The sequence below is a fragment of the Gopherus evgoodei genome, chromosome 1 (assembly GCF_007399415.2).
Source record: "Gopherus evgoodei ecotype Sinaloan lineage chromosome 1, rGopEvg1_v1.p, whole genome shotgun sequence".
Classification (NCBI taxonomy): domain Eukaryota; kingdom Metazoa; phylum Chordata; order Testudines; family Testudinidae; genus Gopherus; species Gopherus evgoodei.
Window position 1 is genome coordinate 347805705 of NC_044322.1, and position 25460 is coordinate 347831164.

Genomic DNA, 25460 nt, shown 5'->3' on the forward strand with positions numbered 1-25460 from the left:
TTTAAAATCAACGAGAAGAGGAAAAAAGAAGCCAAATTCTACTACTAAATCTCCCAGTGAAAGGGGCTTGAGACTACAGAAAAGAAACGTGCATGTTGTGTTTTCTTTTTAAAGCTAAGCATAAGGGAGATAATTCACACAGGACCTACAGCCATGTGCTGTCAAATCAATCAATAGTGAAATGGAAACTACTAAGCATTGCCAGACTTCCCAGCCATTCATCTAGACTGAATGAGCAGTTTGTTTAAAGAGGGGAACTTGAGATTAAATATGAGGCCAACTGATTCAGATAAAATAATAACTATATCAAAGAGAACCTTCTTCTGAGTTCTAAATTGCAGAGAATATCTTTTCCTCCATCCCAGCTGTTACTCCTTTTCAAATGACTGGCCAAGACCAGAAGCTGAAGTGTCAAAATGCCATCAGAAAGCCTGTACTAGTTGCAACCCAAGCAGTAAGCACCAGAAATTTCATAAGAGAACCCATTTTTGCTAGATTTTCAGCCCAGTTTGGCAGAATAAAGACAGAAGTATGGGCAGCTTGTGTAATTATTTAGGCTTTTCAGGGTGTGTGTGCATGGGAGGATGGGACACCAAAGAAGCCACCACAGTTGCATTTAACTTCAGAGATGGGAACTACACAAAAATGAGGAAGCTAGTTAAAGAGAAATTAAAAGATATAGTCAAAAAGTGAAATGCCTGCAAGCTGCATGGAAACATTTTAAAAGCATCACAACAGAGGCTCCAATTAAATGTAAACCCCAAATAAAAAAAAAAAGTAAGAGGACCAAAAAAGTGCCACCATGGCTAAACAAGAAAGTAAAAGAAGTAATCAGAGGCAAAAAGGGATCCTTTAAAAATTGGAAGGTAAATCCTACTAAGGAAAATAGAAAGAAGCATAAACTCTGGCATCTGAAGTATAAAAGTATAATTAGGCAGGCCAAAAAAGAATTGGAAGAGTAACTAGCCAAAAACTTAAAACCTAACAACTTTTTTTTTAAGTGCATCAGAAGCCTGCCAAACAACCAATGGGGCCACTGGATGATCGAAGTGCTAAAGGAGCACTCAAGGAAGATGAGGCCATTGAGAAGAAGCTACATGAATTCTTTGCATTGGTCTTCACTGTAGAGAATGTGAGGGAAGTTCCCACACCTAAGCCATTCTTTTTAGGTGATCAATCTGAGGAACTGTCCCAGATTCAGGTGTCAGTTAGAGGAGGTTTTTGAACAAATTGACACATTAAAGAGTAGCAAGTCTCCAGGACCAGATGGTATTCACCCAAGAGTTCTGAATGAACTCAAATACGAAATTAAAAAACTACTATCTGGGGTATCTAACATATCATTTCAATCAGATTCTGTACTAGATGACTTGAGGATAGCTAATGTGATGCCAATTTTTAAAAAAAGGCTACAGAGGCGATAATGGCAAGTATAGGCTGGTAACTTCAGTACCAAGTAAATTGGCTAAAACCCTAATAAAGAACAAAATTATCAGAGAGGGGGATTAACATGATTTGTTGGAGAAGAATCAATATGACATTTGTAATGGGAAATCATGCATCACCAATCTGCTAGAATTCTTTGAGGGGGGCCAACAAACATCTGCACAAGAGAGATCCAGTGGATATAGTGTACTTGGACTGTCAGAAAGCCTTTGATGATGTCCCTCATGAAAGGAGCTTAAGCTGTCATGGGATAAGAGGGAAGGTTCTCTTATGGATCAGTAACTGGTTAAAAGTCGGAAACAAAGGTATGAATAAATGATCACTTTTCAGAATGGAGGGAGATAAATAGTGGTGTGCCCCAAGGGTCTGTACTGGGACCTGTGCTGTTCAACATATTCATAAATGAGCTGGAAAAAGGGGTAAATAGTGAGGTGGCAAAATTTGCACGCAATACAACATTACTCAAGATAATTAAGTCCAGAGCAGACTATGACAAGTTACAAAGGGATCAGACAAAACTGGGTGACTAGGCAGCAAAATGTCAGATGAAATTCAATGTTGATAAATGCAAAGTAATAAACATAATCCCAACCATACCTATAAGATGATGGGATCTAAATTAGCTGTCACCAAGAAAGATTTTTTTAGTAATTGTGGATAGTTTTCTGAAAACAACCACTCAAAGTGCAGTGGCAGTCAAAAGAGCTAACTGAACATTAGGAATAATTAGGAAAGGGATAGATAATAAGATAGAAAATATCACAATGCCTCTATATGCCTCTATATAAATCCATGGAACATTCACACCTTAAATACTGCTTTCTGTTCTGGGTGGCCCATCTGAAAAAAGATACATTAAAATTGGAAAAGGTACAGAGAAGGGCATAAAAATTATTAAGGGTCTGGAATAGTTTCCATATGAGGAGAGATTAATAAGACTGGGACTGTTCAGCTTGGAAAAGAGATAACTAAAGGGGATATAAAAGAGGTCTATAAAATCAGGAATGGTGTGGAGACAGTGAATAAGGAAGTATTATTTACTCTTTTCATAACACAAGAACTGGGATAATCCAATGAAATTAATAGGCAGCAGATTTAAAACAAACAAAAGGAACTACTTCTTCATACAACACACAGTCCACCTGTGAAAATCATTGCCAGGGGATTTGTGAAGGCCAAAACTATACTGGGGTTCAAAAAGAACTAGGTAAGTTCACAGAGAATAGGTCTATCAGTGGCAATTAGCCAAGATGGTCAGGGATGCAACCCCATGTTCTGGAGGTCCCTAGCCTCTGACTGCCAGAAGCTGGAAGTGGATAACTGTTGATAGATCACTTGATTATTGCATGTTCTGTTCATTCCCTCTGAAGCACCTGACATTAGCCATGTCCTGAAGACAGGATACTGGGCTAGATGGACCATTGGTCAGGCCTAGTATGTAGTACTCTTGTCATAAATATAAAGGGAAGGGTAACAACCTTTATGTATGCAGTAACATCAAATTCCTACTGGCCAGAGGTACAGAATCACTTACCTGTAAGGGATTAATCAGTTCCATTAACCTAGTTGGCACCTGACCAGAAGGACCAATGGGGAAAGAAGATACTTTCAAATCTGGGGGGGAGGAGGTTTTGTTTGTGCTCTCAGTGTGTTCCCTCTTGAGACAAAGAGAGAGACCAAGCAGGTAATCCAGCTCCTACTGAAATGATACATCTAAAATTACGGAAATTGTAAGTAATAGCAAGGAAATGTGTTAGATTATCTTTTGTTTTAGCTTGTGAATTTTCCCTATCCCCGAGGGAGGTTTATTCCTGTTTTGTAACTTTGAAGTTAAGCCTAGACGGGAATCCTCTGTGTTTTAAATTTTTTCATTACCCCTGTAAAATAACCTTACATACAGATTTTACAGAGGTGCTTCTTTTACTATTTTTTTTATTATAAAGTTCTTCTTTTAAGAACCTGATTGGTTTTTAGTGTCTTAAAATCCCAAGGGTCTGGTCTGTGCTCACCTTGTTAACCTATTTGGTTGGTATATTATTCTTAAGCCTCTCCAGGCAAGGGAGTGAAAGGTCTTGGGGGGATATTTTGGGGGGGGATAGGGCTTCAAGTGGTCCCTCCCTGATTGTTTAAATCACTGGGTGGTGGCACCAATACCATCCAACGATAAGGAAAGGAATTTGTGCCTTGGGGAAGTTTTTAACCTAAGCTGGTGGAATATAAGCTTAGGGGGTCTTTCATGAGGGTCCCCATATCTGTACCCCAGAGTTCAGAGTGGGGAGGGAACCTTAACAACTCTCTAAACCTTTGAGGTTTGTTCAAGATTGAGATAAGATTAAAAACCACTGCTCCCTTAAAGTTTCTCAGTGAAACCAGTGTCTGTGTTATGATCCAGAAAGCACAGCAGTCCTAGTATTTCATTTCTCACTCAAGAGGTAGGCCCATTTATAGTGGCTCCTGGACTTGTTTAGAACTTCTGGAAAATTGCAATAGATAACCCTTGGAAAGACTTCAGGTACATAAATAATTGATTCCATACTCCAGCTCACCTCCCCTCTCCACCAAGTTTGGATTCAACCAATTGCCTTTGACAAGAGACCATCCAACTGAATGGTAAAGACACATTCCAAAGATTTCCGGTAATAAAACCTAGCCTCTTAAAAAGGAGTACAATGTGTCCAAATCCAGAGTGCATCACAAGATTTGGAAATTTGGAGGACCTGGTGGTGCTATCAACTTGCTCTTTTGGCAAGCAACCAAAGAAAGAGCAGGTGGGAATTAAGCGGAGCCACAGAGCTGCCTCCCATCCTAAATGTGCTAACCATGTGATCAAACTGGTGGAATGTGTTACTTCCTCCATTGTAACTAGAGAGCCTTAGGAGAAAGAATGCCAGCTGGTTGTCCTTCTGCAACAATGCATCACCAGTATCCTCAACCCAGGGGCAGCTCCAGGCACCAGTGCACCAAGCGTGTGACTGGGGCAGCAAGCCATGGGGGGCAGCCTGCTGGTCGCCGTGAGGGCAGCAGTCAGGCTGCCTTCAGCGGCATGCCTGCGAGAGGTCCACCAGTCCCACGACAATTTGGTGGCGGGTACGCTGAAGGCGCGGGACTGGCGAACCTCCCACAGGTATGCCACCAAATCCGCATTACCAGCGGACCTCCCTCAGGCATGCCACTGAAAGCTGCCTGACTGTGGTGCTTGGGGTGGCAAAATACATAGAGCCACCCCTGCCTCAACCCAGAGCTGTGGCAAAAAGGCATCATCTTGGCCAACACCAAAGACAGAACCAGGGCCTGCCAGAGCTAAAAGCATGAATTACTACCAGCTCTGTATCCGTAACACTCACATTCTTCACGAACTGAGTATGGAGGGTGGGGGCACACAACAAACACTGATCAGTGGGAAATACCACAATTTAGCCCTAAGAGACCCATGCTGCCATCCTTCCTCACTCTGGATAGTACTTCACTCCATGAATACTCCCACGTATCTGCCATTTTATATTGATTTTTATATTATGTGCTAATTTGACCATATGTTCTATATTTATAATTTTGTGAAATTTTAGTGGGACTTCCCATCATGTGCAGTACCACACAATGTGAGTAATGGTGGCAGAATAATGTCCTACTAAAAGTGCTACAATGTTGCTTCTTTACTCAACAAAGCAAGCTTAACAATCTAGTTATAGCACATATGCTCCCTGGAGCCCAGGCCACTGGTTAACAGACTTCTGAAATAGAAGTTATCAGACAAAGACTCTGAACAATTTCCTGAAATTACATGTCATTTTAAAATGGTGGAAGAAAAAATAGTAAGACTAACAACAGCAAAAGGTGCCAGTATTCAGGCCAGAACCAAAGATAGCATAAAATTATTGCTGTCTGCACAAAATGGGGAAAAACTGTTCTTGTTTTGATAATGACAAAGGATTCTGGAAAACTAGTTGTTTGTCACAATAAGAAAGCTTATTTAATTTACCCTGAAATTAGGAGCCCAGGGAAGCTTGGCATAAAGCAGCTTTATTGGGCAGTAAATTATTTATGGTATGAAGTAGTCATCCCAAACTGTGGCAAGAAATGAAAACCTGGTATTGCCTGTTGGAAGCATTCAATGGTTCTGTACATGAAGGGAGCTTACACTGGTATTTAAATCTCTACACGATCCTATCCAGCAATATGAAGTACCCAGGAAATCAGTTGCATTTTCCATTCCAAATTGGCCAAAGCCAGTAAAATAAAAGCTACCGAGAGGAACTGCAGAATATTGCATTTCTTCTGGTAAAGGGCTCATAATTACATGGTGCTCACTAACTTATATCTAACCAAGTTTACAATGCAGTAGCATATATATCTGCTTAGTACACAACACTTCTACATCATTTTCTACCTCATTTTATATCCCTAAACTACTTATATTTTTTCTGTAGCCATTTCTTATTTGTGTCAAGAAATTGAGCATAAGAAGGCAAACTCAATTAAAACCAGTCTTATCTCACTTCATGTCCATATCACCCTTCTGACATTAAATGCTACTAGCATGCCATTCTCTCATAAGAACAAGTACACTAATGTACCATTCTCCCATGGGATATACAGTAGTCTCTGCTTGGAAGCACACAGACAATACACAGCTGGCTATTATGAAGTTTATGATTTGAATCCTCTACTCAGCTTCTGCAAATTTTACTTTCATGCAATGCAGGCACCTTTGAAAAATATAAAACAGTCTTCCCGAGTCAACAAAACTTCCTCCTCTGCTTCTTTAACACCAATCAGTCAACTAACTGTACAACAATTTTATGCAATGACAGAATCAGGTGAAGCCAGTTGCATTTCAGGGCAAAGCCAATCACCTTCTTTGTAGTTGTGCAAGACCACTGGCAGCAGAACTGTTGTGTAAAGAAGTGAGCTACAGAGAGGCCATTGCAAGGTACTGCACAGCACTTTGTTCCACTTGAGTTCCCTGTACAACAGCATGTGCACTGAGAAGTGACCAACTATCTTGTATAACCTATGAAGTCAGGTAACCACTGTGAGTTTATTTTCTGGGTTCTGTACTTCTAACTTCTTAAGAGTCTGCTGTCTGTATGAGCTGCTGCCATTTTTGTGTGGCAGAGCTCATACTGTGTTCTTCTGTCTTGTCATGCAGACTTTGCTATTGTTCTTCCTTACTTTGTTGTTTCTGTTAATCGAAAGTAAAAGTCATTGAGACTAAAAATTGCATGGGTTGCTCTTTGGACCAAGAAAAGCATATTCTGTACTTTGAAAAGGTATTTATATAAAGTCAAAAAAGTAATTTATTTTGTGCATATCTCTGTACTTAATTTTGATTTTGTTATATAAATCATTCACATTCCAGAGCCTGGTGAAAGGTCAGTCAAAACAGCTTGAAAATCAAATATTCAAAATGATCTGCCATGAATGAGTTAAAGAACAGCTATTGGCCACTAATTTTGATCAAACAAATTTGAGGATGGAGAATGATGTGCAGAACAGGAAAATGATACAAAATGTGTTGAATAAAGTATACAGTTAATGCTAATTCTGAATAAAACACAGTTAGAACTCATGAGTTCCTGCATCCTAGCTCAATTCTCTGTTCACACATCTCTTAGAAAGCGCTAGACCTATCAAGAGAGAATATATTCTGATGAGATTTCCAGATCAAAAAGGGTTGGCTAAATACTGGAGCTGTTCAGAAAATCTTCAATGGGGCCATTTTCCATCAGAAATTGTTGTTCCATCAAAAACCAAAAGACAATAAAATTATGTTGATTTTACCAAAATTGTGTTTTAGAGGGAAAAAAAGGGGAAAAGTTAAGACAATGTTGTACTATCCTGTTTCAAAATTTTCGGAACAAAAGGTTTTGATTTTTCATATCAAAAAGACATTTCATTTCAATTTTTTTCAGTAGACTATATAATATAATATAAAAATTTAAAAAGTCCAAACAACCCCAAACAAAATGTTTTTGGGACTTTTCCTTTGCAGAGAATTTTGAAATTTTCAGGTTTTATTCCAAATTGGAATGAAAACAAATTTCTAAATCCCAAAAGCCTTCACAAAATGGAATCTCCATTCTCTGCATAGTGCTACTAAATATGTTCTTATTTCCTATATAAACATTCTGTTTGTTGGAAGAACCTTCATATGTTTTGGGTTTTGCTCGCTATTAATATTAATAACAATAATTGTTCAATAGTCTCCTTCCATTCTAGGGAGACATGGAAAGTTTAAGATAAAAACAGAAGGGTAATAAATGGGGGACTAGAAACAAAAAAAGAGTTTTTCTTTTTATCTTCTGCAATGGGAGTAAAATAATAAAACTGTCCTACCTATCTACTTTAGTTCAGACACCACGTCGTTTAGGACTCAAGCAGAATAATCTGGGCCAATTCCACAGCAGATGTAAATCGGTGAAGTGCTCCAAAAGACAATGAACCTAGCTGATTTACATCAGATGGCGTTCTGGTTGGGAGGCAATGATAGGTAGGTGGATGATGGCACATCCAACATTTAGGTTTGATAGCACAATTGGCCACAACAGAAAGGAACATATTTCTACTTTAGATACTGCTAGCATACTATTGATTTATTTCTTGCCTTTTCACTGGTATTTGCAAAACTCTGCATTGAAAAAACAATGAGAAGTCCTTGTGTCACCTTAAAGACTAACATATTTATTTGGGCATAAGCTTTCGCAGGCTAGAACCCACTTCATCAGATGCATGAAGTGAAAAATAAAGGAGCAGGTATAAATACATGAAAGGATGGGGGTTGGTTTACCAAGTCTGAGGTCAGTCTAATGAGATAAATCAGTTAACAGCAGGATAGCAAGGGAGGGAAAATAACTTTTGAAGTGGTAAGAGAGTGGCCCATTACAGACAGTTGACAAGAAGGTGTGAGTAACAGTAGGGAGAAATTAGTATTGGGGAAATTAAGTTTAGGTTTTGTAATTACCCAACCACTCCCAGTCTTTATTCATGCATAATCTGATGGTATCCAGTTTGCAAATTAATTCCAGTTCTGCAGCTTCACGTTGCAATCTGTTTTTGAAGTTTTTTTTGTTGAAGAATTGTCATTTTTAGGTCTGTTATTGAGTGACTAGAGAAATTTAAGTGTTCTCCTACTGATTTTTAAATGTTATGATTCCTGATGTCAGATTTGTGTCCATTTATTCTTTTGCATAGAGACTGGTTTTTTTTGGCCAATGTACATGGCAGAGAGGCATTGCTGGCACATGATGGCATATATCACGTTGGTAGATGTGCAGGTGAATGAGCCCTGGATGATGTAGAATACATATGTGGACAGAGTTGGCACTGGGGATTGTAGCAGGGTTTGGTTCCTAGGTTGGTGTTTTGAGAACACTTCAATCTCTGGTCACTCTTTGGGGTCATTACAAAACTTAAACTTAATTTCTCCATTATTAATTTCTCCCTACTGTTACTCATACCTTCTGGTCAACTGTCTGTAATGGGCCACAATCTTACCACTTCAAAAGTTATTTTTCCTCCCTTGGTATCCTGCTGTTAATTGATTTATCTCCTCAGACTGACCTCACACCTGGTAAAGCAACCCTCATCCTTTGACATATTAATACCTGCTCCTGTATTTTTCACTTTATGCATCTGATGAAGTGCGTTCTAGCCCATGAAAGCTTATGCCCAAATAAATTTTTTAGTCTCTAAGGTGCCACAAGGTCTTCTTGTTGTTTTTGCTGATACAGACTAACAGGGCTACCACTCTGTAATCTGCATTGAAAGTAATACATTGGCAGTTACAACAACATGGGGTGGAGGGAAGAGAATGGCTCTATGTCCTAGCTGGAATGCCAGCAGCAGAAGTGTGCTATTAGTATTTTCTCATAAGACAAGAACTGTTAAAGCATGCTTAAGCAGACCTGGTTAAAGACATGCATTTTATTAGGCAATGTGAACACAGTTAATCCATTTTTCAACAGAAGAGCAGGTCCCCCAGCAGAATGGAAGTGCACAAATCACTGTTCTATCATGTTATTTAGCACATTGTTTTGTTAGGGACTTATACAATTATGGTAAGATCAAGTAAAGGTCTTGATTCGCACTGACATTTACAGCACTTTACAGAGGATAAATAAATAATTAAACTCTGCAATGAATCAGTAGACACGGCAAGAAGGATTTTGGCTTTGGTTGGTTTCTTGGCCATGTCTTTCTGCTCACCTCCTTCGGGCTTGACTGGTCCATCAGACATCACTTTTCTGAGGGCTAGTTGGCTTTGGTCTTTGTTGTCATTGGCTGGTGGAGGCATATTGTCAGACTGAGTTCTTTGAATTGGGAGGACTCCTGCTATGCTGTGTCTGTGCTGCTTCCTGGCATGATCAGACTGACCGCTTTTATGTGCTGCTGTGGCAGTGTGGGTGAAATGGAAACCCAGAGTATGTATCCTCAGATGGAACCAGCTTAAATGTTATTCATGCAAACAGAAGTGTTTTGTTCTGCACTTAAATAAGTAGGGTTTTCAAACACCAAAGAGACACCACATGCACAGCATTAAAGGGTGTTAAAACTGGCTGTTTCTTTATTAATGACAGTGGGACAAGGAAAATAGTTTTCCTCCCCTTTGTGTTTTATACCACAATGAGTTTATGGCACACCAACAAACCTTGAAGACAAACACAGTGAGTCCACAGTTGGACAGTTTTAATTTGCAGAAACTAAATCCTCAACCAGTAATGAGATGCAGGTCTGAATTGTACTCTGTAGTGCTAGTATTCTGAATGGAAAGTTTGTCATTTGTGAATCTATTTCCAGCTGCCAGACAAATCCTATTCTAGCCCTAAATCAATCTGTGGCATAAAGTAGCTAATGAAATTGAATCCACTACTACAGCAATTGGCTTAGAAAAGCCCAAGGAGAGTGGAATGACAAGATTATTAATACTGTTCAGTACCTAAGTTCCTTGTTAATAGTCTGGTGTATTTATTGTCAGCCTACTGTTCACTAATACAAAGTTTTCTGAAACGTTGTACAGAGTAGGTTGCCTTTAATAAGCCTTTCAAAAGAGTGGAATGTTAGATACTTATAAGCAACCATGCTTCAAATATAGGAAATTGAGTCATGCTGTTAAGTAACAACTGTTTTTTCAACCTGAAATCCTCTCCACCATTGTCCACCACTGTAGATGTCCTGCTTGTTTTCTGATGTTAATATCATGTTGTTAATGTGCTCTGAATGCATGTTGGATGTGATTCTTTGAAAGCTGGCAGCCACCTGTATGAGGGTTTGATTATTTTTGTGGTTGAGATATTTAGCAACACCAAAACAACAACACACAGTGGAAGATTCCATGAGTCATGCACAGTTCTGGAACGTCATGGGCCACAAATAGTGGGAGTGATGGAGAAACAGCCAGTTTTACTGTAGCCTATACAAATTAAAAAACAAAAAGACTTCTAAATAGGAGGAGTATATTATACTTATATGTGTTCACACACACACACAAAGGAAGACATTGAACAGAGTGAGCACAATGTGCCAAGAAAGGAAACCAACAAAAAGCAAACTGGGAAGGACAGCAGGGAAAAAGGCAACAGATGAACATTAAGCTGCCATGCTGAGGAATTTATTTGCGTCTTTTACTTGGTTGAAGGCGAAGCTGTTGGACAGCTGCTTCAGCAGCAGCGATGGCTGCCCCAGCGTCTTCAAGGTGGGTTTGAGTGACGCTGGTTTTGCTTTGGCTGCGGGATGGTCCATGAGAGCGCAGATGTCCTTCAGAAGAAGATTTAGAGCTCCCTGGACTGCTATGAGATTTCTCAATGGTGGGCATCTGCATGTCTGATGGGGAAAAGGATAAACATGAGTTTTATTTCTATTAAATAAATAATCTCTCTCACAAAATTGTGTTTCCAGGCACAGTCCTGAAATGCCCCACTCCAGCAGCAACCCCAGCAGGCACTGTGTCTGGCACAATGAATCACAATTCCCTCTCTGCTTTCTTGTTGCTCTGTGGTCCAAGGTGTAGTTTGCTGCTGGCCTATACCAGCAGCAAATTCTGACACCTCCCATGCTGACACAGCTTTGCTCACTGGTGAACTGGTGGGTGGAGCCAAGGCTTAGCACATTTCCTGTTCCTCCTTACCCACCTGTGCTGCATGAAGGAAGCAGGCAAGCAGCATCATTTACCCCTGAGTGTCCAGACTCAAGTCCAAGCTAGGCTGAGCAAGTTTAGGATCTCCCTGTAGTAGCGTGTAGTTCAAGTCACAATATATCCACAGCCATCTCTGATTTAGACAAGATTTATTGTCCTTGCAAGTACACAGCGCTTTACAGAATTATCATCAAAACAACATTACACCAAAAAGAAATAGAACAGACTGTGTGTTATTACTAGAACACTATCCTGTTAGTTTGCTGCTGTCATCTGGCCTCCATTTGTACTGCTTTATCACATGGACATTGCTCTGGTACTACATGTGCTGCATATATACAATGTTTGCCAACTGAGATATTGGGAAACTGCTATATTTAGTTTGAAAAAAAATATTCTGAAGAATGACACACATTGACGGTCGGTTTTGGAGACACTGAGCCTGATTCTTCGCTCACAGTAGTGTAACTCCACTACCGCCACTGATTTCAATGGAGTTACTCCTCATTTACAACAGTGTAAGCCACATTCTACTGAGGCCCATCATAAAGCTGAAATGAACTTACACTCATCATGATTCTTTAAAAAAATGTCAGATTGACAACGTCAGAGGACAACAGTTTAAATATTAGCATACATGCTCAAAACACAGTGCCATAAAATAAAATGAAATAAAAAAGAAAGCCTAATCCAAAGTGGTATATGTGTTGAATTGTGGCCAAAGACATAGGTAAATGAAAAGTACCATGAGATCTCTAATACCTGTGCAGAACACATAGGATCTCACGTTATAATATACTGTTTGAAAGACACAATTACTTAGTAGACTGCATGGTACTGAAAAGGCCAAATTCAGCTTTGGTGTAAGCAGTCATAACTCCACTGAAATCACTGTGAGGCTGAATTTAGCCTTTAATAAAAGTACATATGTAAAAAATATATGCAAGTCACTCTGTTTTTCCATGGGACCCTGAAAATCACAAAAGGTTCTGTAACATCATAGATTTCTGAGGACTCATTAGGGAAATTTTCCATAGCTCTTACCCTTGGATGGGTCAGGGAAGATTCCGTGACTTCTGCTCTTGATGACAGATGGCTTTGGTGATTGCTGGTTGCTCTGCCCAGAATGAGATTTCCCATGGTCAATACTTTCAGTCTGCTCCTTCAGGGGATACCACCTTGGGGTGTTGTCAAGCTGAGAGGTGCTGGATAGCTCAATCAATATCTGCACAAAGACATATGATATATCTGATTAAGATATAACATGAGACACAAAGAAGACTGAATCTGATCTCACTGATGCTGGTGTAAGTCAAAAGTATCACGCACAAAAATTAATAGAATCATACCAATATAAAACCTATAAGGAGAAGATGAGATGTTAATGGATATTTATTACTAAAGAGATCTTGTATAATGTAAGAATGATTCTGAAAGGTTCTTTAAGTATTTATATGTGCTTGATGATTATAGTCAAATGTTAATATCTATTATTTTTTACCTCACAAAGGAAAGAGATAGCTATAACTTTAAGTATTAAGGGAACAATTATTTTTGATTGCTTAAATAAACAGTACTCAGTAATGCCTTTTAGGAATCAGAGCTGCATTGGGGAGGGGAAGAAGATGCCCTGAGCTCATTGCCATGAGAGGAACAACTGTGCAGACCTTGAATGATATAGCCTGTGCTCCTCTGAATTTACTCTGCTGGGATCCACTACTCTTGGCAACTAGCACTGCTGGCAGGAGGCTTGGAAGCCTTTAGAAAGATCTGCCCAGAAAGGGGAGATTCTGTTCAGGATTCAGCCACTGCAAAGGAGGTAGAATAGGCAGCTGATTACAAACATCTTCTGTCCTTAGGAAGCAGAGCTTTTTGGGGAGAGATTGAGTTCATGAAGGGAAGCAGGGAGCACAGAATAAGTTGGAGACAACTTCCAGTGACCTATGAGCTGCAAAGCAAGAGTTGCCCAGGGGGATGAACAATCCTCTAGACTCTCTCTTTAAGGCATCAAAGAACTGCCGAATGCTTCACCATGAAGCTGAATGCTTCACCAAAACAAAACAAAACAAAAACCCACTCACCTTAAATATCAGGAAACAGAAAAGAGGCTGCGAGGGTAAAACTTTGGGCCATATTGTAGTCTAGAAGTCTTTGGGCCATATTGTAGTCAGACATCTTAAAGGAGCAGCTACTTAAGGATTCAGAGATTCCAAGACCAGACAGGACCATTGTGATCACCAAGTCTGACTTTCTGGGTAGCACAGGCCATAGAACTCCCCCAGAATAATTCCTAGAGCATTACATTTGAAAAACATTCAACCTTGATTTAAAAATTGTCAGTGATGGAGAATATTTGTTCCCCATGTAGGTACTTACATAATTTTATGTTTTCTTTCATGTCACTGATAAAAGTATTAAATAGATAGGGCCAAGAACGGATCCCTGCAGGGTCCCACTGGAAACACACCTGCTCAGTGATAATCCCCCATTTACTGTTACATTTTGAGACCTATCAGTTAGTCAGTTTTAAATTTATTTAATGTGTGCCATGTTAATTTTATATCATTCTAGTTTTTTAATCAAAATGTTGTGTGGTATCATGTCAAAGGCCTTTTAGAAATCTAAGTATATTACCTGAACACTATTACCTTTATCAACTAAACTAGTAATGTCACCAAACAAAAAAAAATGTTACCGAGTTAGTTTGACAGATCTAGTTTCCATAAAAACCATGTTGATTGGCATTAATCACACTACCCTCTTTTAATTCTCTATTAATTGAGTCTCTTATATGCTGCTGCACTATCTTTCCCAGGATCAATGTCAGGCTGACAGGCCTATAATGACCTGCAGACATCCTGTTCACCCTTTTTAAAAATTGGCACATTAGCTTTCTTCCAGTTTTCTAGTACTTCCCCAGTGCTCCATAGAAGGTCTCTAATTATTGCAGAGACTAAAGGAAAACAGTTCCCAGCCTAGACAGCAAACAAGTATACATCAGGCCCACTTCCTGAAGCTACCAAAGGTTAAGTAAGGACTGGAGGAACTCTATCCAAGGGACACTGAATGTGGTACATGTAGAACACAGCTTGGGGAGCTGTCATTGATCGCTGTCCCATTAGCAGGGTACCACAGACTCACCAAAGAGGCTGGTCAGCCTGAGTCAAACCCAAAGAGACCACTCACAGATGGAGCAGTAAGTAGAGATGAATAGTTTAGCGTGGTTAAAAAGGAATTTAGCAAAGAGTAGTGCCATGGAAATTAGGCTGAATAATGGTAGGAAATAGTTTTGATGGTGAGTTCTTGGCTAGTTCTCCTTTGGAAGTGGTGGGAACACCAAAGCACAAAATTGTTAGAATTAGACTGATCTACGTACAGACAAATATTCTGTGTGGAACAGCTCCTGGTATCTGACCCCAGGATGAGGTCACTGTGTGATTGTCCTGTAGACCAAACATTTGGATACTTAGCAGCAAGCCAGTTGGACAACAGCCAGAAGCTATAGGTAACTAAAACTGAAGCTCCTGCAGGTTGTAACCCTTGCATGCTCCCAATAAACTCATACATGTAAGAGTAAGGGAATCTTCTCTAGTGCTGGCAGAAGAAAAGGGTGCAAATACTTTAGGAGCTAAGTTTTTGTCATCTGATTAGAGAAAAAAATACAGACTGATTCAGCAGTCCAATGAATTGGTGAAAGCCTCCTCAGCTCTACCTGGGAAGTCTCCTCAAGTCTGTCTCTCACTAGGAGGGCAGAACAAACATTTGTTCTTAGTTCTAATATGCCAGGGCATGACCCAAACTCTGGCTTGTTCTCTTTGGGGGCCTTTTAGTTGCTTCATCAGTGGTGCTCTTAGAGCCATCAATCATTGACAAGTTTTATTTTTGGATGCACCCCACACCCACTGTCACTGGTAAGGCTTCCTTCTGATTTAACCCTTGACAGCCCCCAACTAGTGGGCCTGAAATATAGTTGTTTGCACTCTCCCACTTTCCCCACTAGGAACTGCATTCAAATTTAAATAGAAATTAAGTTATAAATTAAATTAAATACTTGTAGATGGTACTCATATTTCAAGTCAAAAGTTTTCATCATGCCAGAGAAGCAGTCATTAGAACATCAATTTATTCTTAAGGTCATAAATAATAATGATGTAGATACTCTCTAAAGTCATGCATTTTGGGGTATGATAAATATGCTGAAGACAGCAACAATGTGATGTGGTAGGTAGGATGTAAGTAACCATTTTTTAAACTCATCCATACATTTGTTCTAGAGATTTTTTAAGTGGTGACATACCTTGCCTGGTACTACAGTCACAATAAAGCATATCTGGTGCTAAACTGAATAACATTTCATTGCATATGCTGTATAATACACCTTAAATGCAGGGTAAGCAATTTTTTTTACATTCGTATCACTTGATTTGAATGGTAATTTTAGTAATTGATTTTTCTGGGTAATTGTTTCTAATTGTTATCCTCTATGGTAATAACAATTTTAATTACTGATTTGACATGGTTATTGCTGGTAATTCCATATTACATATGCTTTAAGACAAAAAGGGAAAGCAGGTTGTCTCCAAGCCTTTCATCATGGCTGACCTGGTGCAGTATTAGCTATTGAGACATTATGAATAAACTATACAAGACTGTGCTTTCAGTTACACTTGTGCAACGCTACTGACTTCGTTGCAATTCAATGTGCTTAAGTGCCTTGTGAAATCATGGCCTGCAGGCAGAAATTGGTCCTTGATTCATTGGCACTGCCACTCTTCTCCCCACACTATAGAAAACTCCTCAGTCCTCACCTCCCATGCTGAGATAAAGACAGACTCTATTTGTCAGAGTTGAGATCTCTCATCAAGTTACTTTTGAATCATTGAGCCAAATTAGTGGAACTATTCACCATAATCACTTAAACCTAAGTGCACAAAATTAGCCCTACTATGATATACCAAGAGGCAGAAAAGTTCAGTGTCCTTTTTGGGTGAAAGAACGAAATCTCACACATTTATTATGAAGTTGGACAGTAGTATAGTTATGGCCCAGAAGCTAAGCCTAAAGAAAAATGTTTCCGGTGAGTCCCACATCCACCAAACAAACAATTTCTGATTATCAATGTGCATTTAATCAGGTGTCTCCCAAGAGGTGGGGAGGGAGGTTGCTGGAAGAGAGGAAATTAGATACTCACTTCACCCAGAAAGTCATTGGAGGAGAATCTATCATAATCCCAGACAGTCACTTCCAGTGTTTTCTTCTTCAGCTACAGTTTAAATCAAAAGATGATTAATCCCAATTGCCATCATAAACCTCATGTCGCATCCATACAATAGCTTCTATTTGTTATTACTTGCTGGCATTCTTTTTCAATGTGACAGCCAGGCAATTTTTTATCCTCACATCAACCTTGATCTCAGAAAACTAATTCTGGGCAAAGCTGGAGTTTGCTGTCAAGATGGTTGGGCTGGGCTTGTAAAAGGTGCTGCTGGCACTCTCAGAAGTTGCTTTTGAAAGCCCAGCAGTGTGTCCACCACAAGACTCATACTGTGACTTTTTAAATGTTGATAGTGACTACAGATCTCTACTCCTCCCGCTCTTCTGTTCCTCAGGTTGGGAGAATTGACTTGCCTGCAGCTGAGGTGAGTTGGAATGTGGATTTTAAATATTACTTTACAATGGCTCACTCCTACAATCTGATCTGTGAAGCCAGGACCTCAGGGCTAGTCTACACTAGAAGAGCTACATCGGTGAAGCGCTACGTCTGGTGATGATGCTCTGTGCTGATGGGAAAGAGCTCTCTTGTCGCCATAATAAATCCATGTCCGCAAGGGGCGGCAGCCATGTTGGCATGAGAAGCTCCGCTGCTGACATAGTGATGTTCACATCAGCACTTAGGTCGGTGTAACTTATGTTGCTCAGGTGAGTGGTTTATTCAGACCCCTGAACGACATAAGTTACACCAAAGGAAGTGGTAGTGTAAACCTGGCCTCCGTGAAATCAGTTGGGTAGGGTCCACTCATGCAGAACCAACTCCACTGTTTCTGTGTAAGAAGATGTTAATGGTTGCTAGCAAACAGGTCTTTGACAGACTGTCACAGACCCCTTTAAAGCTAATGGTTGTGCTAACCACCCTCCTTTCAGGCTAAATGGCTATAGCAAATAAGCCTCATTCACAAAGTGAGATAGCTGGAGACAATAGAAACTACTTCCCAAGGCAATAGGCCGTGTGGCCTGTTTAATCTGCATGGTCTGAGAAGTTTCCCAGGACTGGTTGGAAATACACAAGCACGGGGGTTGATTGGCGGATTGCAGCCACTGCGTGTGTTAGAAGGCGGAAGCTGCAGACAGTGAGAAAAACAGTCCTGAGGGTGGCCTTGACAGGGACAGGGCTCCTTGGAGCACAGGACACACAGGAAAGTCAAGCAGGCAAATTGGGAGCAAGGAACTGACTCCTGTTTGTTTCTACTGTGTTCAAGGAAGCAGGACTTTGTGAACATACTTTGGCAACAAACAGGATTGCACCAAAGAAATACCTGACACATATTATCAATTTCTCCTCTTAACAGAAGCAACCCAGCAAGGTCTTAAATATTGGATAACATTCCTTGGGCCAAAGGAGTAATAATGGGATGGAAGTCTTAATCAGCAGCACAAGCCGTACCACTTCATGTACATGTTACACAGTATCCTCTCAGATGAGGAAGCATTCATCTCGTCAAAATTCCCCAGTGATGCTCAGTTTGATGCAGATAGTCTTAATGATGTAGAAGACTTTCACACTGAACAGTGGATTTATTATTGTTGTTGTTACAAAATATCTTCTGGTCTCACTTAGTCCTAGTAAAATGAACAATTATGCAGTGCCAGTTTCTTTGAAAATTATGTTAAAATCAGTTTATATCCCGCCTCCGCCCCGCAAAAGGAGATTTTAAAATATTTTTGGGGGAATGCATAATACATTTGAAAAATAGGGCAACAATAAAAATATGATTTGAAAGCAAAGATTTAAAAAGTGTTCTTAACTAAGTGAAATTCTGTTCTCTCTTTTTTTATATCCTATCCACTTGGGTAATATAGAACACATTTTATTGGAAATATCCTGTGAAAAATTAAACAGAAGTTTGAACAAGAAACTGTATAAAGTGGCAAGACAGAAAGGAAAGCTTAGCATATCATTTGTAAATGCCCTTTACAAAATACAGGCAAAGATATGTAATCATTTAGAGAGATGTTCTAAAGAGTGCCTCTTCATTACAGGTTATGAATGTGCTGTACTAGGACACAAGGAAGCATAGACGGATCTAGGAGGGGAGAAAGTATGGATCTGATTGAATTTTTGTGTGGAACTGATACATATTTTATTGTGTGGGAAGAGTATTTGACATGGAGAGCACTGCTGAGTGAGGCAGAATGTTTTTGAGGGAGCCCTTTATTAAAATGTTGGCAGCACATTAGTCTCTCTCTTCCTCACTCTTTTTTTTTCAAATTTAGACTTAAGAGAAATGATAAAAGTTTCATTGTGTATTTAACCTGCATTATTTATGTTTGCGCCACTGAACAAGAATCACCCCCAGCTTCAGATGGAGTTATCTTATCCAGTGCAGACCAGGATTTCAAGCAACTGGTCCTATGCTGGAACTGCATTTTTCTATTAGCAAGACAATAAAACAGAGCTAGAAATGTATAGTACTCCACATTTCTTTGTAATGTCTATTTTAATCCTCTTAACTTAATAAAACTTTTATAAAATACTAGGATAATGGAAAACCATCGGAGGAACTCTGCTAAGCAGGGTGCATGAGATAAGTTTCAAATATGAGTTGAGGGGAAGTATTTGTCTGAAGACATATGTACCACAATTAAAGAGCCAAGAGCATTTTGTTGTTAGAGATTTTACAAGTAGCCCTTGTGTGTGACACTATCGAGCAAAGTGAGGTGCTGTTTTACATAATCCAATTTGAGCAGCTGAAGCCAGTGATCCAAGGCCCCCTCAGGAAGTTAATGGATGATGTGATTGCAAGTCATTTTTCTAAACCTGAGTTGGTGTGTTTGTTTAGGTTAGGAGTGCACTCCTCAGGAAAAGAACAAGTGTTCCCAGGCAAAGAGACAGCTAGATGGCCATATACACAGTTTGATCAGGAAGCAACTTTGGCTAGGTGCCAGTCATGGTGAGACAAAGGCATCGCTGAGCCTGAATCAATTAGTGGGTGTTTCTTGTGTGGGAAGTTGCTAGATAGAAGTGAGCATTGTGACAGATCATGTGACAGTTTGGATGAAATCCTGGGCCCACTCAAGCTACTAATGGCAGTTTTACCATTGACTTCAGATTGAACAGGATTTCATCCTTACTGTCCTTAGAAACAAAAGTCTCTGCATAAATAACTAATGTCTGCCATTTCCCCATATACTGCCTAGAATGTCAGACCCTCCCCACTGTGCACATGGTTAATATCTCCTCTAGTAACTGGCTCAGACACAACTAACTACTATATTAATAGTTCACATTGCAGAGATCTCCATCTGAAGGTCCGGAGATCACTGACTGCGTGATATTGCTGATGACTGTGGTATTTGTGTATGTGTAGCTATGGATCATACCACTGGGAATATTTTCTATATTCTCCCCTGGGAAAATTCACACAACTCACTGAATGGGGGAGGGATGGCTCAGTGGTTTGAGCATTGGCCTGCTAAACCTAGGGTTGTAAGTTCAATCATTTAGGAGGCCATTTAAGGAACTGGGGTAAAAATCTGTCTGGGGATTTGTCCTGCTTTGAGCAGGGGATTGGACTAGACAACCTCTTGAGGTCCCTTCCAATCCTAATATTCTATGAGCAAGCAGAACATTTTTATGTAGTCCCTGAGTCCTACCCCAGATGTAGAGCCTTCTCTTATTACATTTCTTCAAAGCAGTTTTGGAAGAGCATAGTACTAATTTATGCCTGGATGCCTGGTGCAGAATAATTAATACTAAATAATAATTTTATAATTATCTGTAGTTATTTAGTTTTATATTAATATTTTATGAGGTTTTTAAATGCATTGCCTTTTACATTGTTATAAAGGACTCAGTACACAGGGGCAGGAAGGGAATGTAGATACAATTTTCAAAAGAGCCTAAATGATTAGGAACCTAAATTGCATTTTCAAAAGTGACTAAGGCATTCAGGAACCTAAGTGGCTTTCAATGAGACTGAGGTTCAAAAGTGCCTAAGTCACTTTTGAAAATTATCATAGGCTCCTAAATCACTTACATGTTTTTGAAATCTATATCCTTTCTAAATAAATCTATTATACATTAATTTCATTCAAGGAAGCATAAGAGCTTTACAAACATTAAAGAACCAATGCTGGATCTAGTTAAAATATAGCAATATAAAAGAATGGGAGTAGAACATAGTTGTTAAAAGAAATCTCTGTTTTAGATACTTGATCCGTGTTGAGTGAATTTCTCTCTGTTCTCTGTTGAAATTTGTTGGATGAATCTTTGTAACAAGCCCAAGGCCAAAATACCAATTATCTAAGGCCTGAATATGCAAGTAACCGATAAGAATGCTGTTACGGGACAGAAAGTCTGTACCAAGGGATGATAAGAACTTTGGAAAAAACAATGATGTTTTCTTAAGCCATACCCACTGGTCCTCTCATCCCTTGAGAAACTTGATTAGGACTATGTAAATTTTTTAGCAATAAAAAGAGGGAGAGAAGAATTAAATCAAACCTGTTAAATCTGGATGTAAGAATGCTGAGTGCATGGGAACGAGTGTTTGTGACAGGTAGATAACTGATCAGAAACTAGTACCAGCCGAAACCTAAGAGTCACAACCATCAATGGGCTGAAGATAAGGCAGGGCGGAGGCAACTGGGTGACCCCCAGAGGACATGCTGGAATCCACCCAAGTGCATCAAGGAAAGATAGAAGACTCGAAGATAATGTATACCCGTCATGGATGTACTATCAGCTGATCAAACTGATTAATGGTTATCCCAATCATGAATTCAGCATGATGAAGCAATTTCCATAGACATACACTGAGGCAAAGACCTATAAGAACAGGACCAGGGGACTGAGCTCTTTGAGTCTGGTTCTGTGACCACCCTCCAGGAGTATCGGATGCGCATCTGACATGACTCAACTCCACTCTCGTGTCCAAGCCACCTGGCCAGTGACTTGGCACGAGCAACTCTCAGGCTGGTAACTATAACAACCACTGCAGAACCTGTGTGAATGTTTGTCTGAGTGAATGATTATAACAGCTGTCAAAACTATTTTGTTGTATTTGCAATAAATGTGGTGTTTTGTCTTGTCGCTCTTATAAGATCTTGTTGGTATTATTTTATTAGTGTAACACCGAGCCTCACAATACTTCTGCAATATAAGAAAATATTGCTACCCACTTTATACTAATCAGAAAACTGTGGCAGCCATTGTTTTTTTGATTTGTCCAATGTCGTGTAATGTGTCAGTGGCAAAGGTAGGAATAAAACTCAGACCTTTTCATACCAAATCCTCTGCTTTCACCACTCCATCTTCCACCTATCCAAAGAAAGGTGGCTTGCACTGAAAATACATTGCAGTGTTTGTAATATATGTTTAGAACACCTCCCTAAACTGAAAATATCTCCACCATTCTCCCCTTCAAAAAACTTAAATTATGAAATAAATACTCAGCTTTACTTATTTTTTCCATTTAACTGTCTAATTGGAACTTGCTACATTCCAAAATTAATCATCACAGTATTGAAAAAGTGTTTCATTCAAAAGTTTTTCTCATAATTATTTTCAATTTAATTTCTGCTATGTTATGAAAGAAAATGAAAATGAAAAATTGTATAACCAGCCAATGTCTAGACAGTGACGTTAAAAGGACTGTATTAGCAAATATTTAATAACACTTATTTGCTGTCAGATGGTAGAATCAAATGGCCTTGAAAGGTCCTAAAGTCCAATGCCCTGTGCTGAGGAAGGACCAAGTAAACCTAGACCATCCATCACAGGTGTTTGTACAACCTGTTCTTAAAACCTTCCAGTAACGCCTATTGCAGAATCTAATTACCCTTATAGTTAGAAAACTTTCCCTAATATCTAAGTCTCCCTTGCCACAGATTAAGCCCATGACTTTTCGTCGTACCTTCAGTGGATATGGAGAACAATTGATTATAGTCCTTTTTATAACAGCCCTCAAAATATTTGAAGACTGTTATCAGCTCCCCCCTCAGTCTTTTTTTCTCAAGACTAAACCTGTCCAGTGTTTTGTTAATCTTGCATCAGAGTTCAGGCTTCTAAACTTTTATCATTTTTGTTGCTCTCCTCTGGACTCTCTCCAATTTATCTTTCCTAATGTGTGGTGCCCAGAACTGGATACATTACTCCAGCTGAGACTCCATCAGTGCCGGGTGGATCAGGACAATTACCTCCTCTTAATACACCCCAGAATGATATTAGACTTGTTTGCAATTGCAAACATTATTGACTCAATTCAATCTGTGATCCAGGATGACCCTCTGAAACTTTTCAGCAGTAATCTTGCCAATTATTCCCCATTTTGTAAGTTGTGCATTTGATTTTTCCTTCCTAAATGCAGTACTTTGATCTGGTCTTTAATTAATTTCATCTTATGGATTTCAGACCAACTCTCCAAACTGATGGAGGAGAGGAAAATGCTTCTCTGAAAGAATAATCCTTATCAAGCTTCTGATCCAACACTAGCAAGGAAACGATTGCTGACAGTATATCGCTTATTCAGAGTCTGATGTAGCTTGAGTAGCCTGCTGATCAGAACATCTGTTCTGCAACCAGCATAGTTATTCTCTTAAACTCCTATTAATAGTCATTATCAAACTGTTGTGAAATATCAATCCATGCTGGCTATGCGTCCAGACACTATGAACAGCGTGGCATGGGGACAATTCCCCAAGCTATAGTATATGTTTATTTATACGTGCATCTGCAGCCATCATATACTCTAGGAACAACTAGTATTACAAAAATCAGGAAAGATCCAATGCTGGGAGAGAGTATGGTGCTATTTGCTATCTTGGCAAGCTATTTAACCTTGCTGCTCTGTGGAACTCTTGCTAATTCATTGAATGGCACTGAATTTTCCTAAGAGAAGAATCATCCACCTACACAACCATCTCATTCTCTCTAGCCAACAGATATATGCCAGGAAAGGTGTGAAAAGAAAAGTCCCAACCAAAAAAAGACACTCTGTGGCACACATTTTTCCCCTGGCAGACGATGAAAGAACAAACAACATGTAACAGATGTTAGTCACATAATGTATTTCTCTTAATGTATTACTGGAAGGCACTCAGATACCAAGGTGATGAGTGTTATATTAAAATAGAGCTGGGTGAATAACTGATTTTTTGATTGGGTGGTATTTCTGAAAAATAAAAAAATAAAATGCAGTTTGGATCAAACAGAATCTGATTTTTTGGTATATTTGTTGAATCAAAAAAGTCCATTTCAGGTCTATTCTAGACTGAGGATTTAAATCTGGGTCACTCATATTCCAGGTGAGTGCCTGAATCTCTGACTTAATGGTTGTAAATGGGAAGGATAGCAGCACCAACACCATTTCTTCCTCCAACCATTTTATGAATGGCTGAAACTATTTGTCAAATTTGCTAAAAATTTGAATCAAACTGCATTTTTCCTTGAATAAACTATTCAGCCTGAAAATTCTGCCCAGAGCCTCCACGGAACAGAAGAGTATAGGATTAGTAGTGACAGTAGAAGCAAAGGTTTAAAACATTTAAAATCCTTTTTTGTCACATTTTAAATTCTTTGAGCTTAGCCCAGTGGGCAGGTGTCTGTATTTCAGCCACTCTTAGCACAGGCCCTAGCTAACATCCTGAATGGCAAACGTTTGACTATTATTTTGCCAATTAGTACCTGTGGTAAGAGTGGCCGAGATACAGGCAACTGCCTACTAGGCTCTGGCTGAGATCATCAGCTCATTTAAGATCACCAAATACATTTTTGATGTTCAGTCACTGCTAACTGGACCTGTGATATGTTCACAGCAGAACCTGAAACCAAACAATTTTAAACTTGAAAATCAGCCTGCATTATCTGGAAAGTTTGCAACCCTCTTTAGTGAACCTGGGAGGTTTAGGAGCTGTGTTGCTGCCACAGCAAACTCACCTTTTCACGGCCTTGATCTGTCCTTGATCTGTCCATGACTTATACCAGGGATCAGCAACCTTTGGCATGCGGCCCATCAGGGAAATCCACCGGTGGGCCTGGCCAGTTTGTTTACCTGTAGCGTCTGCAGGTTCGGCTGATCACAGCTTCCACTGGCCTTGGTTTGCCGTTCCAGGCCAATGGGGGCTGCAGGAAGTGGTGTAGGCCAAGGGATATGCAGGCCACTGCTTCCTGCAGCCCCCATTGGCCTCAACCAGTGAACCATGGCCAATTGGAGCTGCGATCAGCCGAATCTGCAGATGCTTCAGGGAAACAAAGTGTCCCGGCCTGCCAGCGGATCTCCCTGATGGGCCGCGTGCCAAAGGTTTTCTATCCCTGACTTATACTAAAAATATCTGTGACTAAAACTTGTGGTGTAGTGTGGGGAGTGATTTGGGGGGTGGGGTTCTGCTGGGGAGAGGGGTGGCGCCTGGGGCCAGAGTCATCTGGGGCCAGCAGCACCTGCTGCAGGAGGCCGCAGCCGGGGGCTGTTCCGGCCGGCCACCCAGGGACTGCTGCCTCAGGCCACAGACTGCTGCTGTTCCGGCCGCCCTGGGACTGCTGCCGGGTCTGCCTGAGCAGTGGCTGGTGTGGCTGTCCCCAGCTGTCCCTGGAGCCAGCTGCTTGGGCAGCCACACTGGCACCTGCAGAAGTCACAGAGGTTGTGGAAAGTCATGGAATCTGTGACTT

At 40.0% G+C, this 25460-nt stretch overlaps 1 protein-coding gene across 6 annotated transcripts in view; it reads right to left on the reverse strand.

Annotated features, from left to right (window-relative positions):
- Positions 1–25460, reverse strand: part of PCLO (piccolo presynaptic cytomatrix protein) — a 540429-nt gene that overhangs the window by 66788 nt on the left and 448181 nt on the right. For 3 of the 6 annotated variants that reach the window (XM_030560944.1, XM_030560777.1, XM_030561180.1), the window contains 4 exons: positions 16770–16841; positions 12623–12803; positions 11071–11265; positions 9652–9834 (listed from right to left, as the gene is read on the reverse strand). In XM_030560944.1, the coding sequence (XP_030416804.1) occupies positions 9652–9834; positions 11071–11265; positions 12623–12803; positions 16770–16841 (631 nt within the window). The remainder of the gene's footprint in view (positions 1–9651; positions 9835–11070; positions 11266–12622; positions 12804–16769; positions 16842–25460) is intronic. The other 3 variants (XM_030561007.1, XM_030560857.1, XM_030561095.1) reach the window with 3 other exon arrangements.